The sequence below is a fragment of the Microcebus murinus genome, chromosome 6, assembly GCF_040939455.1.
Source record: "Microcebus murinus isolate Inina chromosome 6, M.murinus_Inina_mat1.0, whole genome shotgun sequence".
NCBI lineage: Eukaryota > Metazoa > Chordata > Mammalia > Primates > Cheirogaleidae > Microcebus > Microcebus murinus.
Window position 1 is genome coordinate 12756604 of NC_134109.1, and position 25439 is coordinate 12782042.

The 25439-nt window shown below is 38.2% G+C and overlaps 1 protein-coding gene across 2 annotated transcripts in view; it reads left to right on the top strand.

The window, feature by feature from the left end:
• The first annotated feature begins 1830 nt into the window (after nucleotides 1-1830).
• TRIP11 (thyroid hormone receptor interactor 11) overlaps nucleotides 1831-25439 on the top strand; it is a 67799-nt gene continuing 44190 nt past the window's right edge. Inside the window, exons 1-7 of one of the 2 annotated variants that reach the window (XM_076003767.1) lie at nucleotides 1831-2401; nucleotides 7712-7773; nucleotides 16181-16291; nucleotides 16896-17171; nucleotides 19806-19874; nucleotides 21356-21521; nucleotides 22395-22742. In XM_076003767.1, coding sequence (XP_075859882.1) covers nucleotides 2263-2401; nucleotides 7712-7773; nucleotides 16181-16291; nucleotides 16896-17171; nucleotides 19806-19874; nucleotides 21356-21521; nucleotides 22395-22742 — 1171 coding nt within the window. In that variant the 5' untranslated portion in view covers nucleotides 1831-2262. The remainder of the gene's footprint in view (nucleotides 2402-7711; nucleotides 7774-16180; nucleotides 16292-16895; nucleotides 17172-19805; nucleotides 19875-21355; nucleotides 21522-22394; nucleotides 22743-25439) is intronic. The other variant, XM_076003768.1, reaches the window with a different exon arrangement.

A 25439-nucleotide genomic window follows, 5' to 3' on the forward strand; every position in this document is an offset into this window, starting at 1 on the left:
CCCTTCTTCCTTAGGAAGGAAAGCAAGCAAGGCAGGACACTGGTATGTTACAACTGCAGTGTGTAACTGAGGACCACGGGAGGTTGGACACTTGCATAGCTAGTGCCACCAATCCATTTACCTTAGAACAGCACTTCTCTACTAAGTTGCCATGCATGCGGTCCTATAATGAGTTGTTTAAAAAGAGGCTGCCTTTTAACTTCATAGGTGAAATCAGCTTCATGAATAAGGTCCATTGTAGCCTAATGAAATTAAAAAGCTCTGCACAGCCAAAGAAACTGTCAAGAAAGCAAACAGACAACCCACAGAATGGGAGACAATTTGTGTAGCTCGGGAATCTACACATATGATAAAGGGCTGATAACTAGAATCTATTTAGAACTGGAAAATCAGCAAGAAAAAATCAAACAACCCTATCAAAAAATGGGCAAAGGACATGAACAGAAACTTCTCAAAAGAAGACAGAATAATGGCCAACAAACATATGAAAAAAATGTTCAACATCTCTAATCATCAGGGAAATGCAAATCAAAACCACAATGAGATATCACTTAACTCCAGTGAGAATAGCTTTTATCAAAAAGTCCCCAAACAACAAATGCTGGCATGGATGTGGAGAGGGAGGAACACTCCTACACTGCTGGTGGGACTGCAAACTAGTTCAACCTCTGTGGAAAGCAATATGGAGATACCTCAAAGCGATACAAGTAGATCTACCATTTGATCCAGCAATTCCACTACTGGGCATCTACCCAAAAGATCAAAATTCACTTTATGAAAAAGACACCTGCACTCGAATGTTTATAGCAGCACAATTCACAATTGCAAAGCTATGGAAACAACCCAAGTGCCCATCAATTCATGAGTGGATTAATAAAATGTATGTATACCATGAAGTACTACTCAGCTTTAAGAAACAATGGTGATATAGCACCTCTTGTATATTCCTGGATACAGCTGGAACCCATTCCACTAAGTGAAGTATCTCAAGAATGGAAAAACCAGCACCACATGTACTCACCAGCAAATTGGTATTAACGGATCAACACCTAAGTGGACATATAGGAGTAACATTTATCAGGTGTCAGGAGGGTGAGAAGAGGGAGGAGGGAGGAGGGGATGGGTGTATGCAACCACAACGAGTAAGATGTGCAACATTTGGGGGATGGACATGCTTGAAGCTCTTACTCGAGGCGGGAGGGGGCATGGGCAATATAAGTAACCTTAACACTTGTACCCCCATAATACGCTAAAATAAAATAAAGAAAAAAAGAAAAAAAAAAGAATAAGGTCCATTGTATATTAAAGAAGGTTAGGGTTTAAATTGTTAGCTGGAAAGCCACCAGAGTAAATTTCTATTATAGAAGAAAATTTTTCCTGCCTGGACACTTCAATTTGTAACTCATCCTTTGTATCTCTGTATCCTCATTTCCTACCAATAGTGCCTGGCACAGAGTAGCCCTGCAGAGGGTGGCTAATCGATACAGTAACGTTTGATAAGTTATTTGCAGCCGCTTCCTGCGCAGTGGAACGACCCAGCCAAGTCTCCTCACACCGAAGGCTGTAGTTTGAATTACAACACTCAGTTATCAACAACACTGTGAGGGTCTGCGGGGTTCCCGGGCCACGCCGGCTTCGGGGAGCACCCATCAGGGGTTGTTTGCGACGCCGCTGCTGCTTCCAGCTACTCCTCCCTTGGCCAAAGCCGACTGGCTACGTGGAAGATGACCTTGCCCAGGGCTGAAGGCAGCCGGCCCCTCCAGCTCGCTTTCAGTCCTCCGCAATCCCATGCTCCCATGCGCCAAGGACACGTCCGGTAGCTTCGCAGGGCCCTTCTATGCCACCGCGGCGCCTCTCTATGATTCGCTGCCGCTTTCAGGGTGGGTGTCATGGCGGCCGGCGTCGAGTTGGCAGGACTTGCCCACGGAACTGAGGAAAGTCTCTAAAGCAGAAGAAGAAGTGGCCCAACCTGGACGGTGGGAAGTCGTGGGAATGAGCGGAAGGCCCTGTGTGGGTGACTGTATCACTAGAGGCGGGCCCCTGGTAAAATTCCAGCCCAGGCCTCTGCGTTCCTAGGCAGAGCCCGGCTGTTTGGAGACCCCCGAGCCGGCGTTGCCTAGGAACCTCGCTTTGTGCTGTCACATCCAGAGTGTTTCGGAATAGTCTCACGAAGACTGCGGTTAGAGGACATTTGGCGGGATCGTCCGACGGCGCTGGACGCTTTTCTCAGAGCGGACCTGGTCGTTCTCTAAACCCGCAGCGATGTCGTCCTGGCTTGGGGGCCTTGGCTCCGGCTTGGGCCAGTCTCTGGGGCAAGTTGGGGGTAGCCTGGCTTCCCTCACTGGCCAGATTTCAAACTTTACAAAGGATATGCTCATGGAGGGCACGGAGGAAGTGGAAGGTAACAGCTGGAGCGAGGGGAGGGACGGCTTTTTTGGGACCCGGGAACGTCTGTTTGGTTCCCACTTTCATCAGTCGTAAGACGCGGACGGGTCGCAAAGGAGTGCCACTCCTCCCTTTTTTCTTTACACTCTTTCCTTTGCCTCTTCTCAACTCATTTTCTGTGGTGAAAGATCCCGGGGGTCCGGGAGAAGACTTCTGGTTCTCCTACCTTTGAATACTCTGGACGTCTCAGAGTACAGTAGAGTGAAACTGCTCCTAAGTTCAGTAGAGTTTATTTTTGTTTGGTTCTCCACGCCCTCCGCTGGCTTTGCCCTCAGTTTGGGGGCGGATCAGATTTTTACCATCTTTCTTAATTTTGACAGTTAGAAGAATTGTGTACGGCAAATAGTCACTTCTTTTGTTTTCGTCCATTTTTGTGACGATTGAAATAATACATGATTTAAACATTTGGTGACTTGCCCTTTCTATCTTGAGTATATTATTTTGTACTGAAACATGGCTGCTTTTCTATTTAGTTATTTTAGATTTTTGCTTGCTGTGATGTCACATTTCAGCGTTCTGGCTGAAAAATGTGTTTTTGTGTATAATTGTCCATGTCTCCCATTTTCAACAGAACAGGGACGATACCTATCCTTAGGGTATTCTTAGCAATCTTCGCTTATTTTTGAAGTCCTTCATGTTGTTTTACTAATAAATAGTGACTTAGAGTTACATGGTAATCGATGATTAAGTTAAAAGTTAATTACTATTTAGATTTTTTTTTGGAGACGTAGTCTCGCTCTGATGCCAGGGCTAGAGTGCCGAGGCGTCGGCCTAGTTCACAGCAACCTCAAACTCCGGAGATCAAGTGATCCTCCTGCCTCAGCCTCCCTAGTAGCTGGGACTAAAGGCGCGCAGTGCGCCCGGCTAATTTTTTCTATTTTTAGTAGAGATAAGGTCTTGCTCTTGCTCAGGCTGTTCTGGAACTCCTGAGCTCTAGCAATCCTCTTGCCTCGGCCTCCCAGAATGCTAGCATTACAGGCTTGAGCCACTGTGCCTGCACTATTTTGATTTCTTGACATTTCTTTCAGCAGTTACTGTTTGGATATAAAGAGTTGTTGGCTGGGCATGGTGGCTCATGCCTATAATCTTATCTTCCTGGGAGGCCGAGACTGGAGGATAGCTGCAGCTCAGGGGTTCGACACCAGACTCAGCACAGTGAGACCCTGTCTCAGTTAATTAAAATAATAAAATAAAGAGTTGTTTATTTATTTATTTTTATTTTTTTGAGAGAGAGTCTCACTTTGTTGCCCAGGCTAGACTGAGTGCCGTGGCATCAACCTAGCTCACAGCAACCTCAAACTCCTGGGCTCAAGCAATCCTGCTGCCTCAGCCTCCCGAATAGCTGGGACTACAGGCATGCGCCACCATGCCCGTCTAATTTTTTCTATATATATTAGTTGGCCAATTAATTTCTTTCTATTTATAGTAGTGACAGGGTCTCGCTCTTGCTCAGGCCTCCCAGAGTGCTAGGATTACAGGTGTGAGCCACCACGCCCAACCTAGAGTTGTTTAGTTTCAATCTATATCTGCTCCAAGGGGATAAATGGACTGGTCTTTTGGATGAGAGCAGTTCCTTTGACAATTTTATTTCTTATAATTTATAAGTTAGCATTCTGGCCTAATTTTTAAAATCCTGGATTTAGCTGAGCCTTCATATTATGTGTGTGTGTATATATATATATATTTATTTATTTCATATTTATTTGGTTGAAGTAGAGAAAGATGGTTTGATAGATAATGTTTATATTTAGAATTTCTGTGGGATCTATTTAGAAGGAAGGAAGACTGGAGAGCTATAGAAATTCATTTTACTGCTTGGCGTTCCCTTTGAGTGGGTGGTGCATCAGGTGGGACAGGTTTGGGAACAGGCATGAAAAGACTTCATGTGTGGAGGCAAGCATGGGACCTTGACGCAGTCAGAAGCAGAGAAGGGCTGGATAACTATGGGAAATGAGACTAGTCTCTCTGTATCCTCCATAGTGAAAAACAATTGGTTATTCCTTTGACCCTAAGTCAAACAATATGCATCCCCCAACGGGTATGTCTTATAGATTTAATTCATTTTGTTTTCCCACCAAATGTGCTCCTTTATTCTCAATCTTAAATCTACCCAATTTCCTAACCTATAAATAAATCTTCATGTCTTTATTTTGTCTCCTTTTTCATTTACTACGTCTACTTGGTCAGCAAATCTTGTTCATCTTATGTCAGAATTGTTCTTTCCTTTATTACTCTTGGACCTATTATTTGTAGAATAAAACCAAACCTCCAAATTTTGGAAAGCCAAGACCCATCCTGTCTGGGTTCAACCTACCTTTTCTAGTTGCCATACCAGTTGCCTTACATATGCACATTCAACATACATATGAACGCTTATACACAGAACTTCTGCCACATGGAAGTTTGTCAGGTACCACACAGTTCCAAGCTTCTGTATGGAAAGCCCTTCTCTCCTTTTCCTTTACCTGGAAAACAGTTTTCCTGTGCAGCCATGCTTACCTGTCAGGTACCTGGTGATACCATTCTGACTCCTGCACAGATTGAATTTATGATCAGTGATCTGTGTTTTGACAGAATTTGTGGATCTTGACAACACTTACCATGTTCAGTTATAATTTATTTCTTTCCTTGATGCCCAGGGTGGGCATTGGATTTTTTTGGTTCTTATATTACCAATATGTGTCATCTTTTTTGGTAAATATTAGATGCTCAATAAAAATTATGCAAGTGAATGATTAGAAGTCTGCAAAGTTGCTTAATGCTTTTATTCTTTTTCCTTTCTATTGCAGTAGGACTTGCTTAATACCTAACTTATTGGTTTTATAAGTTATTTAAATATAGGGTCAGAGTACAGTTTATGCGTTCTAGTATTTTTTTTTTTGAGACAGAGTCTCACTTTGTTGCTCAGGCTAGAGTGAGTGCCGTGGCATCAGCCTAGCTCACAGCAACCTCAATCTCCTGGGCTCAAGCAATCCTACTGCCTCAGCCTCCCGAGTAGCTGGGACTACAGGCATGCGCCACCATGCCCGGCTAATTTTTTCTATATATATATATATATATATATATATATATATCTTAGTTGGCCAATTAATTTCTTTCTATTTATAGTAGAGATGGGGGTCTCACTCTTGCTCAGGCTGGTTTTGAACTCCTGACCTTGGCCTCCCAGAGTGCTAGGCGTGAGCCACCGCGCCTGGCCTCGTTCTAGTCTTAATTGTTTACCCTGTGCCAGCAATGAACAAGAAAACAAGTTGTACTCTTGGTACAACTTGAAAACCGTCCATATTTATAATATCAGAGGGTTTTATTCTACCAAACATCTACTGATTTATTCAAGGTTGGGAATTTGGTCTTTTAAATTAGATAGACATGGGTTGAAATTCCACTTTCACGCATTGCATTACAAGTTGTGAGATTCTGGGCAAATTATTAATTAATCTCTAAAAGGCATAGTTTCCTTATCTGTTAAATAGTGATAATCATGCCTACCATGAGATGGAGAAGATCAAATGAAATCATGAGTGCAAAATGCTTAGAAATGTGCCTAGCAAATTGTAAACATTAATAAATGGTAGACGTTATGTTTTCCCTCATTGAGAAAATCAGATTTTTTTTTTGTCTGCATGATATCTCCTCTTTATTTAAAAAGGTCAGGATTGGCAGGGCACGGTGGCTCACGCTTGTAATCCTAGCACTCTGGGAGGCTGAGGTGGGAGAATCGTTTGAGCTCAGGATTTCAAGACCAGCCTGAGCAAGAGCGAGACCCCATCTCTACTAAAAAAATACATAGAAATTAGCTGGACAACTAAAAATATGTATAGAAAAAATTAGCTGGGCATGGTGGCGCATGCCTGTAGTCCCAGCTACTTGGGAGGCTGAGGCAGGAGGATTGCTTGAGCCCAGGAGTTTGAGGTTGCTATGAGCTAGGCTGATGCCATGGCACTCTACCCTGGGCAAAAAAAAAAAAAAAGGTCCGAATTTTTTTTGGGGGGCCATTGGGGGTGAAGGTGGTAGAGTCTACATGATCCTTTTAAATACCTTTTTGAAACAATTGCTGCTTTTAACAGTTATCTTCCTAAACAGATGAGACTATACTTTGTCCTCTTCAGAGTAGGAATTAGATAATGCTTTCAGAGTTTCAAGCAAGATGTACAAACAACCACAGAAGCAATGGTACCTGGTGATTTTCAAAATGCGAAGAGTGTCCTTGTCACTATAATTTATTGCATGCTGCTTGTATTTTCTTTTAATTTAAACTGTGGTTCAGAGAAGTTATCTTTATAATATAAAGTGCTGTGAGTAATGAAAAAATTCTATTAATTGTATCTAGAAAAAGTATCTAACTCTGTGGATGATGATTTTCTTTTTTCTTTTTATTTATTTATTTATTTTTTTGAGACAGAGTCTCACTCTGTTGCCTGGGCTAGAGTGCCATGGCATCAGCCTAGCTCACAGCAACCTCAAACTCCTGGGCTCAAGCAATCCTGCTGCCTCAGCCTCCAGAGTAGCTGGGACTGCAGGTGTGTGCCACTGTGCCCAGCTAATTTTTTCTATATATTTTAGTTGGCCAATTAATTTTCTTTCTATTTTTAGTAGAGACGGGGTCTTGCTCTTGCTCAGGCTGGTTTAGAACTCCTGACCTTGAGCAGTCTGCCCGCCTCAGCCTCCCAGAGTGCTAGGATTACATGCATGAGCCACTGTGCCCGGCCGGATGGTATTTTTCTAACAGCATCATATTGGCACTGCTGGGCTTTGACTCTACTTTTAAATGAAAATCTACAAAACCAGACTAAGCTACATCCCATTTTTAATAAATTGTGTCTCTGTTACTTTAAATGAATGTTCTCTTAGTATATTTTTATTGCTTGTTTATAGGTGATTAATTATTTGATAGTATTAGGAGCAGAAGTTAGTAAAAGCCCTAAGCCCTAGTTGAATAAAGTTTCATCTAAACGTATAGCAGCATAAGCCAACAGAGAGTTTTAATTTGCAAAACTTATTCCCACAACAAAATTTTAATGAACACTTCCAAGGGGTAAAGGTAGACATCTTAAGGTATAGGACATAGGCAAAAAAGAATGATTTATATGACAGTGAAGAGTATTAGTGACAATGGAAAGTTGTGTTGAAAATCAAGTGATATGTCTTCTGCATTTGCTCTCATATCAGCCAACTATTCTGTTTAAACTCAGTAAAATATATTTTCCTGAAGATGCCTATTTGTTATTTCATATGGTATTGATCAAATATTCTGTTTACTTTTTAGCAGAATTTCCTAATTCGAGGACAAAGGAAATTGAAGCTATTCATACTGTCTTGAGATCAGAGGTAAGGAAAATTAAAGATTACTATCAAACTTAAATTTTTATTTTTTGAAGCCATGAAAGTATTCAAACTTTATTTTAGTACCCTTTTTAAATACACTACTTACCACCTTTTGTGTCTTCTTGTTTATCTCAGTGCTTTTGTGCTTTTATCAGCCTTCCTTAGATGAAGAATATATTTACATGTTATTGCAGTTTGCTATTCTTTATATTCCCACTTGTATTTCTGTATGCTAAAAGTAGGAAAACTGCCAAATGTAGAAATAACAGTGGCAACAATTTATCATTATCAAGGATTTACTGTGTTCTAACAGTGTGGTGATTTGCAGTCCTACATTTGTTTAATTATTAATATGATGTGAAGACTGCAATTTTGTTTAGAGCTTTTTAATTCTGTAACATTAAAATAATATTTGGGGGCCGGGCGCGGTGGCTCACGCCTGTAATCCTAGCACTTTGGGAGGCCGAGGCGGGCGGATTGCTCAAGGTCAGAAGTTCGAAACCAGCCTGAGCGAGACCCCGTCTCTACCAAAAAAAATAGAAATAAATTAATTGACCAACTAAAAATATATATACAAAAAATTAGCCGGGCATGGTGGTGCATGCCTGTAGTCCCAGCTACTCAGGAGGCTGAGGCAGTAGGATCGCTGAGCCCCGGAGATTGAGGTTGCTGTGAGCCAGGCTGACGCCACGGCACTCACTCTAGCCTGGGCAACAAAGTGAGACTCTGTCTCAAAAAAAAAAAAAAATAATATTTGGATACAAAAAAGTTAAGATTATAGGAATAAAGAAGACAGAATAATGGCATGCAAACATATAAAGAAATGCTCAACTTCTCTAATTATTAGAGAAATACAAATCAAAACCACAATGAGATACCACCTAACCCCAGTAAGAATGGCCTATATCAAGAAGTCCCAAAACAACAAATGCTGGTGAGGATAAGAGAGACAGGAACACTCCTACACTGCTGGTGGTACTGCAAATTAGTGCATCCTTTGTGGAAAAGAATTTGGAGATACCTCAAACAGCTAGAAATAGAAATACCATTCGACCCTGCAATAGCATTGTTGGGCATCTACCCAAAAGAGCATAAGACATTCTATTAATAAGACATCTGCACCTGAATGTTTATAGCAGCACAATTCACTATTGCCCCATCATGGAAACAACCCAAGTGCCCATCAATTCATGAGTGGATAATTAAAATGTGGTATATGCTCACAATAGAATATTACTCAATCCTAAGAAATGACGGTGAGCTAGCACCGTTTATGCTATCCTGGATTAAGCTTAATTCCGTTATCCAAAGTGAGGCGACACAAGACATGGAAAATGGGCTCTACATCTCGCCATCAGATTGGTACTGACTGATTAAAACTATGGTTTTCAAATGGTGGCAGTGGTCACCAGGGATTCGGTGGGGGGTGGTGGGGGGGACCCAATCTTAGGGATATGGCGAGCATTTTGGAGGGGAAGGGCATAACTCTAACCCTTCTTAGGGAAAGGCAAAGATATACAATGTATCCAAAATGTCAAAAAAAAAACAACCCAAAAAACCCTTTTTATTGGGTGGTGGGCAGGCGGGAGGGGGGAGGAGGAAAGGGGTGTATGCTTCCATAGCCTGTGTGATGCACACCACCGGGGGATTGGACACATTGGGGGGAAGGAGGGGGGGCAGGAGCAATATTTGTAACCCTAACAATATTTGTACCTCCATAATATGATGAAATAAAAGAAAAAATTAAAAAAAAAAGATTATATGAATAGCAAGTTAATTTTCCTGTATTATTAGTCAGTGTCTAGTCATCACTAGTTCTGGACATTGTACTTATTAGGGATAAGAAAAGCTTGCAAAAGGTTCAAGGGAAAGCCATAAAGAAAATGAAAGGATTTAAAAGTGGGATCTATTGGCCGGGCGCGGTGGCTCCCGCCTGTAATCCTAGCTCTTGGGAGGCCGAGGCGGGCGGATTGCTCAAGGTCAGGAGTTCAAAACCAGCCTGAGCAAGAGCGAGACCCCGTCTCTACTATAAATAGAAAGAACTTAATTGGCCAACTGATATATATATAAAAAAAATTAGCCGGGCATGGTGGCTCATGCCTGTAGTCCCAGCTACTCGGGAGGCTGAGGCAGGAGGATCGCTCGAGCCCAGGAGTTTGAGGTTGCTGTGAGCTAGGCTGACGCCACGGCACTCAGTCTAGCCTGGACAACAAAGCGAGACTCTGTCTCAAAAAAAAAAAAAAAAAAAAGTGGGATCTATTGTAAAGGACTAAAGAAACTCAACTATTTAGCCTTGGGATAAGAACCGTGAGGGAACACTTAATAATATAATAGTATTTCAACAAAAGATATTCTTAGAGGACTGTGGTAAGCATGTTTTCCTCTTTACTAAGCCCATAAAAAAAACCCATTGAATTTAGATATAAGAAAATATATACTGATAAGCATTATTGAACTCTGGTCTAGATTATCAAGCCGAGATTGTGGAATTTGAAAGTAGAGGGACCTCTCTAGAGGAACTGCAGTAATACTCTGCCTCAGTTGAAGAGGCAGCTTGGTGGCACTTAAAAGACCTTTAGTTGTAATTACCTAATGAGGAAAGTACGTGCTCTAGTGATGGGTGAATGTAATAGTTTCTTTCTTTTAGGGCATAGGAAATTGTTCTAAAAGTTCCTAAAGAAATCATTGAGCAAACACTTATTGGCACAGAACCACCCGGAAGTGTGTGTGGTGGCATTAACTTAGGTGAATGCACTAGTGTACATTTGGGGGGGAAGTAAATAAAGGTAACCTGCTTAATTAATGTCTGCTCTATATTGAGCTTGAGAAGGGAAATAGAAATCTGGTGTCATTCTGTTGATCTCAGTTGTTTTAATGCCTCTTATAGTGTTATCATTGGACTATGGCAAGCATTCTAGTGTTTAGAAATATTTGGTTTTAGGCCAGTTGTGGTTGTAATCCTAGCACTCTAGGAGGCTGAGTCGGGAGGAGGATCACTTGAGCTCAGGAGTTTGAGACCAGCCTGAGCAAGAGTGAGATCCCATCTCTAAAAATAAAAAAAAAAATAGAAATATTTGTTTTTGGTAAAACACATCCCCAAATGCAAGCCAACTTCCTCATTTCACTCTTATCCAAAGTAGTGCAAACACTCAAATACTAGAGGAAAACAGACTATCAGATTTCCCAAGGACTTTATTTTCTAAGGTAATTATGACTATCTGTGATTCTCGCCTTATATGCTAACTTTATACCCTAACCCCTTCTGTGACTGTGCAGTGCAGTGTTCAATACTCACTGCTATAAGACAATATAGTGAAGACATGGTTGAATATTTAGAAAGTTTTAGCATAGAGAGGGCAGTGTGTTTTTCAGAAGAAATTAGATTTGTTTATAGTGTTAACACGTGTAGCTGACTCAGTTAGGATTCTTTAGTTGCAAGTAAGAGCAATCAATCTAAGCTAATTTACTTAATCCTGTGTGTGTCAAGAAATCTTTTTAATGTTTTTTCTATTAAATCATTTTATAATCTATAGAAATATGAATAAAGTGATAGTGAAAGAACTTTATTAGAAATTTTAATAACTTAAATATAGCAAATCCAAGTTTTCTATATTTTTCTGGTTTTGAAAACACATATACTGAAAATAGGTACTATTCTTGAATTCGGTTAACTGCTTATTAACTCTTATGCATTAACTGGAATGTATTTATCTTGTAAATACTGATTCCAGATTTCAGTTACCACCCTAATATATTTGAGGTTATCATTATTCCTTGTTCTGCTTGATTATGTTATTAAAACCAACACTTTTGAAAACTTTGATGGCTTATGATTTTATTGAAGATACGACTTTCATCTTTGCTCCATAATTACAATTTATTCTTATATAAATCATGGAATTACCTGATTACAATTTACTCTTAGATTTGTAAATAACAATTAGAATGATCAGTCCACTGAATTTTTTTCTTTTCTGTGTCAACTGTTTCCTCCCAGTTGCATTTGTATATACACTTGCCTTCAGCATTTGTCCATGTATGAGCCATATCAAGTAAATGTTGGTGTACAAATAACAGACATAATGAAACAATACTGTTACATACTTGTTTAGCAAAATGAGATGGTTCAGGTCCTTGTTGCAAAATATTGCCTAGTAAAATATTTTCCTATTTAATGACTAATTAATGTGAAACCATGTTTCCTTTTTGTTCTTAGAAATACATTGTTAACTCATTAATTCTTGAGTTTGAGAAAATTCAGCTAGAATATTGCCATTTGAAGATTTGTCTGAGATTTTGCTTCTACAATCAATTTCATCATAACCATTAGATTCTAGAGTGTTTCTTTCTGTCTCTTTGCATTTGTCTTCTGAGTTGTCTAATAATTGTGAAATGTTTTCCTTTGTCAATTTTCTTCTCTTTGTCCAAACATAAACAATTCTGAATTTTCAACTCTGTTCAATGAAAGCAAAAAGAAAAAAGACTACAAAGATAGTATCTCTGTATTTCTTTTTTTTTTTGAGACAGAGTTTCACTTTGTTGCCAAGGCTAGAGTGAGTGCCTTGAGGTCAGCATAGCTCACAGCAACCTCAAACTCCTGGGCTCAAGCAATCCTCCTGCCTCAGCCTCCCAAGTGGCTGGGACTACAGGCATGTGCCACCATGCCTAACTAATTTTTTCTCTCTATATATATTAGTAGGCCAATTAATTTCTTTCTATTTATAGTAGAGACGGGGTCTGCTCTTGCTCAGGCTGATTTCGAACTCCTGACCTTGAGCAGTCCACCCGCCTCGGCCTCCCAGAGTGCTAGGATTATAGGCTTGAGCCACCACGCCCGGCAGTACCTGCGGTTGCTTTTAAAAATGATGCAGTACTTTAGGTAGTGAAGTTAGAAAACTGGTTATTTCACGATTGCATCATTCTTCTAGGTGATTCCATAAGACTTATTATTTTAGTAATTTTTAGCATAGTTGGGAATAATTGATGAATAAGGATAAAATGATTCCCAAGATGATAAAATAGAAAACAATTCAAGATACAGAAAAAAACAAGATGATTACCATTCCATCATTAGATTTATGAAAGGATCCAGTGTATCCTTATGATAATTTTAAGATAAAATAAGTTTTATTCTGTTAAAACAATAAGTAATTTTCTCTTTATTTGGTAGGAGACCTTTAAGAAGGAATAAAATTTATAAATACCAATTCTTACTGATAGTTAGAACTGCTTAAGAAAAAGACTAAAGGCTGGGCATGGTGGCTCACGCCTGTAATCCTAGCACTCTGGGAGGCCAAAGCGGGTGGATTGCTCAAGGTCAGGAGTTCGAAACCAGCCTGAGCAAGAGCGAGACCCCGTCTCTACTATAAATAGAAAGAAATTAATTGGCCAACTAATATATATATATAAAATTAGTTGGGCATGGTGGCACATGCCTGTAGTCCCAGCCACTTGGGAGGCTGAGGCAGAAGGATTGCTTGAGCCCAGGAGTTTGAGGTTGCTGTGAGCTATGCTGACCCCATGGCACTCACTCTAGCTTGGGCAACAAAGCAAGACTCTGTCTCAAAAAAAAAAGGAAAAGACTAAAATTCCAGTTGACCCTGATGGTATACCAAGGGTTAAGGGAGTGGAACATTTTAAGAATAAGTGTTTCATGAACTCTAAGAATAGAAATGTAGCCAGACTTTAGGAAGGAGCTGCAGCTACAACTGGAGGCCATCAGGAGTCTGTCCTTCTCGTTTATACTCCACTCTGCTCTTCTTTGTGTACATTTATTCTTTTCTCCTTTCAGACGAGCTCCCTCTGCTCCATAGTCCATGTATGACCCCTGACAACTCTCTTGATATGTTAAGAGTTCAGCCATATGAAGAGAATCTCTCCTAGGATCCTTTCTCAACCTTTCTGACTCTCAGATGACTTAGGGAGATGAGGGCAGGCAACCAAGTAGGTATTGATCAAATTCACCGGTTTTAAATTCTAATTATTAATCAGTTAAACAAATAACCTTAGGTATTTTTGTGTGAAAAAGCCTAGAATGGACTTCTGTGACTTCAATATATTGTGTCACTCAATTATGCATCGTGTTTTTCATATGAGCTGTTTTTCAACAGCTCACAGAAAATTATGCAAAGTTAGCCAGTAGAATAGAAGGTAATTAGTTGTGTGACCATTGGTCCTGTTTCTTACTATTTCTTCAAGAAAACCAAGGTCTGTGTTAGTTTTCTGGGGCCAGAGTCCCACATTAGGATTTGTGGTTGTTGTAATTATTCCTTTGATTTACTCCATTGGTTTTCTCTGGGAATTCATATAATCTTCCTGGATAGTAATTTTCATATTTGTTGCCATCAGAAGTTCCTAGACTCTAAGAAGAAAACAGATGACATCCCCAAAATTACACAGTCTTCATCTTTTAGCAGGAGCTTTTTTTTCTGCCATCATTCTCCTTTTTCTCAGTCATTATTATTAAACAGTGTTTGTAGATAAAGTCATAAAATGCTTAGTAATTTATCTGTATTAATTTATAAATCTCTTTTTACAGAGAATTTTAGTGTCCATTTCTCTTGCCTCATTATATTCTTATGTTCATTCAGCTGATAAGGAATGAATGATAATAGGTTAAGATAATATTTAGGTACATAAAATTTGAGTACTTTTTTCATACTTTACAACATCTTAAACCAAAAGACTGTATGTGATATCTAGGTTTATGGAATTAGACTATTTTGTATACTTCTTTTTTTTTTTTATTTTGTATACTTCTAACAGCAGTTTTCAAACAGCTTTATTTTTCAAAATTATTTTATTTTTCTAGCCGGGCGGAGTGGCTCTCGCCTGTAATCCTAGCACTCTGGGAGGCTGAGGCGGGTGGATTGCTCGAGGTCAGGAGTTTGAAACCAGCCTCAGCAAGAGCGAGACCCGGTCTCTACTATAAATAGAAACAAATTAATTGGCCAACTAATATATATAGAAAACCTTAGCCGGGCATGGTGGCTCATGCCTGTAGTCCCGTTACTTGGGAGGCTGAGGCAGGAGGATTGCTTGAGCCCAGGAGTTTGAGGTTGCTGTGAGCTAGGCTGACGCCATGGCACTCACTCTAGCCTGGGAAAACAAAGCGAGACTCTGTCTCAAAAAAAAAAAAAATTATTTTATTTTTATATAAGTTTCATATGTTTCTCATCTGATTTGTCTTTTACTTTACTCACCACTATACTAATGAGGACAAACTGAGTTCTAGTAGTGGTTTTCAAATTAGATTTTTCAGAGGTGCCTCAGGGTGCCTAGGAGACAAACAAGTAACGTGAGATTTTAGCCTCCTACCTATACGACAGCCAGAAATCTCTTCTTAAAAGATCTCTTTTAAAAAGTTCTGTTTGGGGAGTAAACAAAAGCTCAGACATGTGATCCTTTCATTTACTAGACAGGTGGTGCCTACTCTGTGCTCAGTACTGGTTATGGGGGAAACCCATGAGGATGGGGAAATACTGATCAGTGGCTTTTTCTTAGCAGTAACTCAAACTGAGAAAAATGTTAATTTTTCCCTTTTGGTTTAGAATGAGGCATATTCTATATAAATATACTTAATACATTTGTGACTTTAATTTGAAAGTGTATTTTAAAAGCCAGATCTCTGTCTGGGACCTGTTTTGTTTATTTGTTTGTTTGAAATATATGGATACAGGATCTTTCTGTATTACCCAGGCTGGAGTACAGGGGTGTCATTATAGCTTACTGCAAACTCTAATCCCTGGTCTCAAGTGATTATCCTGCCTCAGCCTTCCTGAGTAGCTGGGACTCTAGGCCTGTGACACCACGCCTGGCTAATTTTTTGATTTTTTTTTTTTTTTTTTTGAGACTGGATCTCTCTATGTTGCCCAGGTTGGTTTCAAATACCTGGGCTCAAGCATTCCTTCCTCCTGCTTCAGCCTCCCAAAGTGCTGGAATTACACATGTAAGCCACAGCACCTGTCCTGTTTGGGACTTTTTATATTTTACATCTTTTTTCTTTTCTTTTCTTTTTTTGAGATATTTGCTCTGTTGCCCATGCTAGAGTGCTGTGGTATCAGCCTAGTTCACAGCAACCCCAAACTCCTCGTCTCAAGCGATCCTTCTGCCTAAGTCTCAAGTAGCTGGGACTACAGGTACGTGCCAGGACATTCAGCTAATTTTTTCTATTTTTAGTAGAGCTGGGGTCTCACTCTTGCTCAGGCTGGTCTTAAACTCCTGAGCTCAAGTGATTCTCCTACCTTGGCCTCCCAGAGTGCTAGGATTATAGGTGTGAGCCAGCATGCCCAGCCTTATATCGTTCTTTTGTATGAAGCAATACATTTTTCATAATGCCATGCACATAGCTATTACTAACATGTTTTACTTACATTCTTTTTGTTGAAAATACTTTTTTATTTACTTCTAGAATGAAAGACTTAAGAAACTTTGTACTGATCTAGAAGAGAAGCATGAAGCATCAGAGCTTCAAATAAAGCAGCAATCTACAAGTTACCGAAATCAACTACAACAGAAAGAGGTAAAAGTTATTATAGTTATTTCACGTGTATTTCACTGTAATGTATTTAGGAATGTTTTAGGAGTTATAAATCAAGCTATATTTAGATCCATACAAATATTGAAAGACTCAGGAACCTGAGGCAGGAGGATCATTTGAGCCTAAGAGGTTAAGGTTGCTATGAGCTATGATGATGCCACTGCTCTCTATCCCAGGCAACAGAAACCCTGTGTCAAAAAATAATAATAATTGAAAGGGTGTTGCATTTAATAATTCCCATCTCCATTTGATTATCACTAACTTAACAAGAACTTTATAAACTTTTCTGTTGAGTTTATATTATATAAACCTTTGTGGAGTTTAATTTCTTCTTTCCAAAAGGAGAAAAGATTTTGTATAAAATATCTTTAAGCATCTGTTGCTTACAATTTCTGATTTATGAAACCTAATTTATTATCTAGCCTAAGTGTAACACTTTTTATTTTAAAAAAACCATGATTATCATAGTTAATAGAGTACCATCATTGGATAATCTTAGATTATTATACTTTTTAATACTATAAATCTATAAAAAGGTCAGTATGTTTAAAGTACATTCTTTAAAACATGCATTATAAATATATAGGTAGAAATCAGCCATCTTAAAGCAAGACAGATTGCGCTACAGGAACAATTTCTGAAATTGCAGTCAGCTGCTCAGTCAACACACACAGAAGCTGGTGGTGTACCAGCAACCACTGCATCTTCTTCATTTGGTTATGGGCTCAGTCATGCTTCAACTTTCCATGATGATGGCATGGACTTTGGTGACATAATTTCATCACAACAAGAAATAAACAGATTATCAAATGAAGTTTCAAGACTAGAGTCTGAAGTTGGCCATTGGAGGCATATTGCTCAGGTAAGTACAATTTTTATGAGTTTTTGAAAACTGTGTAAAAATACTAGTGTTATATAGAAAGGTACATGTAGAGCTTTTGGTATCAAAAAGAACCCTGGAGTTGAAAATAGAAAACCTGTATTCTGATTCTGCTGGTGACTTTCTAAGTGATTTTGGTCATGTCATCTTTCTTTCCAAGCCTCAGTTTCCCTTTCTGTGTAATATTTGGAAAAATTTTCAAAAAGAATTTAAAGCAACAGATCCATTTTTAAAAATAAAACATTACAAATCCAGGACTCAGAAGAGATAAAAACTGAGTTGCTGTGATTGAACCAGCACCTTTTCCCTGAAGCTTTTCTGTTGGAAACAGTAGGACTTCAAGGCACTGTGTTTGTAACTGATTAGATGCTGTCTGGGGGGTTCTATTAGCTCTAGTTATATGTAAAATGAAAATCTGATAATTGGTGTTGTAAAACAGGGTAAGCTATTTTGTGTTGTTTCTCATGCCTTAGAAATTAAATCCTTACTATATGGGGCTGTAAACTTTTTTCCAAGGAATCCTTTTTGTCTTACATATCCTATTTTATGCAGGTTGAGTATCCTTTATCGAAAATGCTTAGGACCAGATATGTTTTGGAGTTCAGATTTTTTTAGATTTTGGAATATTTGCATAAACATATTGAGACATCTTGAGGATGGGGCCTAAGTCTAAAAACGAAATTCATTTATGTTTCATAAACACCTTCTACACCTAGCCTGAAAGTACTTTTGTATATTTTTAATAGTTTTATGCATTAAACAAAATTTGTGTTAAGGACTTATGTATGGAATTTTCCAATGTGGCATCATGTTTACACTCAGAAAGTTTTAAATTTTGGAGCATTTTGGATTTTGGATTTTCAGATTAAGGATGCTCAACCTATATACTATGGAGGTTGTCAGTAGACCTGAGACCTATAATAAACTGGAACATTGTTCATTTGGATTTGATTTTATCAATGTAGAAAAAAACAGAGTTTATAAGCAAAGAGATTATTTTATATCGTTTTGTGAATGTAATCCAGTTATGTAAAGGAGAAATGCCAATTTAAATTACCTCCTTGCTTTCCAAGTTGCTAGACATTTCCAATACCTAAAATAACCTTAGAGAAGATGGCTTGTTTGTCCATTTTATCTTCAAAAAGCAGTAGTTCGGCCGGGCGCGGTGGCTCACGCCTGTAATCCTAGCTCTCTGGGAGGCCGAGGCGGGCGGATTGCTCGAGGTCAGGAGTTCGAAACCAGCCTGAGCAAGAGCGAGACCCCGTCTCTACTATAAATAGAAAGAAATTAATTGGCCAACTAATATATATATAGAAAAAATTAGCCGGGCATGGTGGCGAATGCCTGTAGTCCCAGCTACTTGGGAGGCTGAGGCAGGAGGATTGCTTGAGCCAGGAGATTGAGGTTGCTGTGAGCTAGGCTGACGCCATGGCACTCACTCTAGCCTGGGCAACAAAGCGAGACTCTGTCTCAAAAAAAAAAAAAAAAAAAAAAAAAAGCAGTAGTTCTTAAATTTTGTATGTGTAAGAGTAACCTGGGGAACTTGATAATATTGTAGACTCCCTGTTCTACTTTCAGAGTTCAATTTAGTAGTATATTTTAGAGTCATAAAAAATACATTCAAACAAATAAATATTCTAGGTGATTCTGATAATTGGAAGAATATATTTTAAGAAATATTGCTCTTAGGGTAGAATTCCATAGGAAAGAGAAGGGTATTTGATTTGTTCTCTTTAGCTTATTTTGAATGCCTATTCTATGACAAACCTGTCCTGGAATATACAGGTGAAAAAGCATCATTGAGACCTTTCAGGGGATTTAATTTTCTAGCAAGGCATAATTAATATTTGTAGTATGCCTTATAAGATGCTCCCATATATATTATTCCAATTCATTATATTATCTTTAATAACTATGTGACATATTTATTACCTCTATTTTGCATAAAAGGAAACTAAAATTTAGTTTAATATACACATTGCCATGGTTATTAAGTTATAGTTCAAACACATGTGTTTTGACTCCAAATCATGTGTTCATTCCATTATAATACTGTGTTCCTTCTTTCAGCACTAGAGCAGCTTTTGGTTCATTAGCATGCTAAATAGTAAATGTTAATAAAAATAAATGAACAACATGTAGCTTTGAATGAGAGAAGAATCCCAAAATTCTTTCTTTTATTTACTTGTCAAACCAAAGATTATTCTCTATTGGAGAATATATCTTCTGGGTAAAATAATTTTTTAAGATTTTTACTGAATCATTATTAATGTTGAATAACTTTCCATTTTAGAAATTTCCTTTTAGAAAGCTGCCCAGTTATCTCCACATCTATTTTGTTATGCTAAGTAATACAGTCTATAATTTTTTCCATCTTTATTTTGTAAAACTGCTGTCTTCCCAGTTAGTAAATTCTTGAATATAGTATCTTTTATTTATTGTGTATTACTGTTGGGCTAGGTTCTTTAAAAGGTACTTGGCATTCTTTAATCAGAATCTGTCTGGGAAATGCCTCTTTTTTGAAAAGTATTATATCTCAGTTAGTGTATGACTTTCTACTTTACAGGAAACAGTATAATTTCTTAATTATTTTCTAATTCTCCTTTTCTGATCTAGACTTCTAAAGCACAAGGAACACATAGCTCTGATCAAAGTGAAATCTGTAAACTACAAAATATCATTAAGGTAATCAAATTGTTGACTGTGACTATTATACATCTGAAATCCGTTTATTAAAAGCATAAGCCTAAATTAGCAAAAGTCTCAGTTATAAAATACTCATTTCTTTTTTAATGTTTTGGATCTTCCTTATTCTTTATGACAAGTAATGTATATAAAAATCTGTCTTTCTAAAATTACTTGGTTTTGAACGTTTATTAACTAGTTTATATTTCATAAGTCTCTACACTCTATCTTGTAAAACTGTATTAAAACAGAATTCCAAGGTTGCTGAGGTTTCAAGATTAAGGGTTAAAGGATATTGACAAGATAAAATACCAGTATTATTCATTGTAAATAATTATTTCACCTTAGCGGTGGAATTTAGCTAGTTTGTGTCAATTATTTCTTCCAAGAAAAATCTTAGTTACATGTATTTATTGTGACAATGAATTGTTTTAATGTTTAAATTATTGTCAGATTCAGACTTTTTAGCTTTTGGTTTTATTATTATCATACTCATGTGGGTAAGTTCTAGAGTCAGACCTGTGTTTAAATGTTGGCTGTTTATTTACCACCTGTGCTACTTTGGGCAAATTATTTAACCTTTTCAAACTTGTGTTTTATTATCAATAAAGTAGATACTGTTATAATGCCTACCTTGTTTTGAGGTTTAAATGTAAAGCTTTTACCCCAGTGCTGGCACATAAATAAGTGCATAGGATTAAAGTACATAGGATAACTTTTACTTGTCTTCTCAAGAAATAGAAGCTAATTTAGGATTGTTGGTTATAAGCAGCAAAAATCATATCTGGCTAATTAAGCAAAAGAGGATTTACTGGAAGAAATCTTGGTCTATTAGAGTTGTCCATCCATAGGATTGAAGGAGGAGTTGAGTATTCTGGCCTCAGGAAGAAGAGGAGTGGGAACAGAGTCAGGAATCTGGGTGGTGGGACACGGTGACAAGGCTCTTGAGGGTGCAGCTGTCATAACACTTCCCATACAACCAGCTTCCCTGGTTGAGGGACTCAACTCCAGATCTAGGTTCCTGGGAGAGACGCTGATGATCTCAACATGGATAGCAAGGCACCTTGGTTAATAGTTTGCCTGTCCAGAAAAGACTGGTGAAAGGAAAGGCTGAGTGAGAGGACAGCAGGTACAGATTGGCCAGAGGGTTGATACAGATATTGGTAGAATATGTCATTAGGAAAAGGAGAAGTTCGTAGTCATAGATACTAAGGGAAGACATTTTTGGCTATCTTGTTTCAGTGATTTCTTGCTGATGTTCCCTCATTAATAGTAGAAAAACTGATTTTAAGACCTATGAAAGGAAAGGGTGGAGTCTTTCAGAATTGTCCTAGTTTGGGGCCTATGTTTGAATTCTTTTTAGCCTTTATATGTTCAAAGAATTATTTTTAATGATGCAGACTTTTGGACAGCAGTGAAATAAACAGCTTAGGTAAATCTATTGATTATAAATTTGGTTAACTTTGTTTTTATTTTTTAAGGAACTTAAACAGAACCGAAGTCAAGAAATTGATGACCATCAACATGAAATGTCAGTATTGCAGAATGCACATCAACAGAAATTGACAGAAATAACTCGTCGGCATCGAGAGGAATTAAGTGACTATGAGGAACGAATTGAAGAACTTGAAAATCTGTTACAGCAAGGTTATTAGTTTTATTAATTTAACATATTAGATGACATAAGTAAATGACAAAGCTAGCACTCTAAGACCAGGACACTGCTATAAACCTGGACTAAATTCTAAAGAATGAGTAAATGTCTAGTTCTGTTAATCTGCTGGAAATTTGCAATGGCACCACGCACCACTGTCAAGATTCTGCACAAATGGAAAGGTCCTTTTGCTTTTGTGGTTGTTATTATTCATAGTTATTATTCATAGATGTGGTAGTTATTATTCATAGATTTGCATTGTTGGTGATGACACTTTGGTATAAATGATTAGAGATATTTTCACTTTCTTTCAAATTCAGATACATAGGCTTTTTTTTTTTTTTTTGAGACAAAGTCTTACTTGTTGCCCAGGCTAGAGTGAGTGCCGTGGCGTCAGCCTAGCTCACAGCAACCTCAAACTCCTGGGCTCAAGCGATCCTCCTGCCTCAGCCTCCCGAGTAGCTGGGACTACAGGCATGCGCCACCATGCCCGGCTAATTTTTTCTATATATATTAGTTGGCCAATTAATTTCTTTCTATTTATAGTAGAGATGAGGTCTCGCTCTTGCTCAGGCTGGTTTCGAACTCCTGACCTTGAGCAATCCGCCCGTATCGGCCTCCCAGAGAGCTAGGATTACAGGCGTGAGCCACCACGCCCGGCCCGTAGGCTTTTTTAAGTAGTTGATTCACAAATCTTTTCCCAGCTTTTTATTTATTTAGAAATACTTAGTTTATTATAGTAATTAACTTTTCTTTTTAAGCTTTCCAAAGTCTGAAATCTCTTAAATCTTTTAGTTGTATATAGCAAGCTATTTATTTCTTGGTACTTGACATTTGATGTCCTTGATTTTATGTTTATGTTCTAGGTGGCTCTGGAGTTGTAGAAACTGATCACTCTAAAATCCAGGAGATGCAAAAAAATATTCAAGTTCTACAAACTGAAAAAGTAGAGTCTACAAAAAAAATTGAAGAACTTGAGGATCAAATAAAAGACATAAATAAAAAATTATCTTCTGTAGAAAATGACAGAGATGTTTTGAGAAGAGAACAAGAACAGCTAAATGTGGAAAAGAGACAAATAATTGAAGAATGTGAAAGCTTGAAATTGGAATGTAGTAAATTGCAGCAAAATGATACTGTGACAGAAAAGGAAAGGATTCTTCCACAGAGCACATCAGTGGAAGAAGTGTTCAGACTACGGCAAGCACTGTCTGGTATAAAATGTTTGAAACTTATTTCAGATTGGTGTTTCATTGCCTACTAGTTGTTTTTAGAGACAAATACTTGAATAATAGTATACTTGTGTAAATGGAGTGCTCATGTAAATGGCTGTGTGTAATTGGAGTAGAATTATTTGCTTTGGATTCATTACCATAGTTAATAGATTGCAAATAGGAATTTTCTACTAAAAAGGGAAAAGTATTGGCTAGGTGTTTCTCAACCTCCCTTTCTTATCCTTTAAGTATTTACATGGAGCTCATTGATTGTGGAAGCCAAGTGGATTTCTGAGAAATGTTTGTGTATGTAGACATTGTTAGGAAGATGGTTCTGTTTCTTTTAACCTATACTGAAGTGAATACTTTCTGTAACTCACCAGGACCTGGACGCTCCCATTAGGGAATGCATCTTTTCTTCTTCAAAAATCTATTATGCACTTTTGAAATGATCTCCTGTATTGAAGCAAAGGCCTGAGTGACAAGAGCCATAGGTCTTTTACCATTTTCTATGCTCAAGATGATATTTAGTTACTGTATTAGTATTCTGTGCTACAAAAAAAATAAGTACTAAATGAAATAGGCCAAACACCAGTATTCATTCATGCCAGGAAAACAAAGGGAGCTCTTTTGCTGAAAAGATGCATTTTGTTTTGCACTTTGCCCTCTCCTCATGGTATAAACTCTAATTTTATGAACTCATTTATTCTTCCTTTGAAGGTTTCCAGCCCTTGTGCTTGTCACCCCCTCACCATCTGTATCCCTCACCCAGTAGTTTATCATGAGCTCCTGATCTAGACAGCTAACTCTCTGTACATCACATGGAATTTCAAACTTAAGTTAGTTTCAAAGTTAAGTTAGTGTCCTCCTTCTCCTCTTCCTTTCCCTACCTTGGTGATTCGTAGCATTTACAGCTTCCCAAAACAGAAAGCCTGGGAATCCTCACCTAGCAAGTCCTGGAAGTTCTATTTTCTTAGCTGTCTGGTTTAGTGATGTTTCAGGATTATATCCTAGAAAAGCTCTAGAGTTTCTCACAGGTGCACCAGTCTAGGAAACTGCCATGCAGGCAAAGGGAAAGTAGTACAGTGGAGTTCTGGACTTCTTTCTTATTGAGTTCAATCAAAGTAGCTCTGCTTTTTAAAGAATAAATTTATGAAGCTGTGTATGGTGGCTCACGCTTATAATCTCAGCAACGTGGGAGGATTGCTTGAGGCCAGGAGTTTGAGACCAGCATGGGCAACATAGAGAGACCTTATCTCTTAAAAAAAAAAAAAGATGTTCTGATTTACATTGATCAATGTTCTGTTTTACATTGATCTTCATCAATGTAAAAAAAAAAAAAGAAGAAAGAAAGAAAAAGAAAAAAAATTAGCTGCACGTCTGTAGTCCCACCTATTCAAGAGGCTGAAGCAGGAGAATTGCTTGAGCCCAGGAGTTTGAGACTGCAGTAAGCTATGAACGCACCACTGCACAACTGAGTGAGACTCTATCTTGAAAAATAAATGAATAAATAAACTTACATAATTATTTGTCATATTGGGTGATCCATATTAGTTTATTTGCTTAAAAAACAAACCTGCCCTAGTCCTCCTCCTTTTTTCCATTTCCATTGTCATGGAATTACTTCAGCCAGTCATAATTGCTTTTTCTCTATGTTAACTACAACAAATCTCTTAACAGTGCAGAATAGCACAGTGGTTAATAACAGGGTTGGAATCCAGCTCTATCACTAACTAGCTAACCTTGGGCAAGTTAGTTAACATCTCTATGCCTTGGTTTATTCATCCATAGGGTTAGGATATTAATAATATCATCCTCGTAGTTGTTGTATTAATAGTATTAATGACGATTTCTATAAGTCACTAGCTGCAGCGTCCTTTTTAAGACAGTGTCTGGCCAATAGTAAATATTATAAAAGTGTTAGCTTTTTATTCTCCGATCTCCATAATTCCTTCTTCAATCCATTTTTTTCATTCTACAGCCAGAATAATTTTTCAGAAATGCAAAGCAGGTTATTCTCCTGCTTTTAGTACTTTGTGGCTCTCGGTGAACTTCATGATAAAGTCTAAACTTCTTAATTGGAAATATATCTATCACGATCTAGTTCATGTCTACTGTTCAGCGTCTACTCTTCTTGTTCTCTAAACATTCTAAGCTTTAGCCATATTGAACTTTCTGTAGGTCCTTCAACCAGCAATGTTGCCTCTTCTCTCTGTCACCTTTGCATTTGCTGCGTTCTCTGTGTGGAGTATCTCCATGTCTCTTTTAGCTAACTCATAGTGTATTGATTCAGTGTAGGTATTACTTCCCCTGGGAGTTACCTAGTACTGCTGCTTCCCTAGCCCTTTTCACTCCCTCTGTGCTAAATTAGCTACTTTCCCTCCCCACCTTCTTTTTTTCTTGAGAACAGGGTCTTGCTCTGTCACCCAGGCTGGAGTACAGTGATAGGATTCATAGTTCACTGCAGCCTTGAATTCCTGGACTCAAGTGATCCTCCTGCCTCAGCCTCCCAAGTAGCTGGGACTACAGGTGCATGCCACCATGCTCAACTAGTTTGTAGAGATGAGGCCTCACTATATTGCCCAGGCTGGTTTTGAACTCTTGACCTTAAGTAATCCTCTAGCCTTGGTCTCCCAAGTGCTGGGATTATAGGTGTGAGCCACCACATCTAGCCAGATGTTTGTTTGCCCTTTTTGC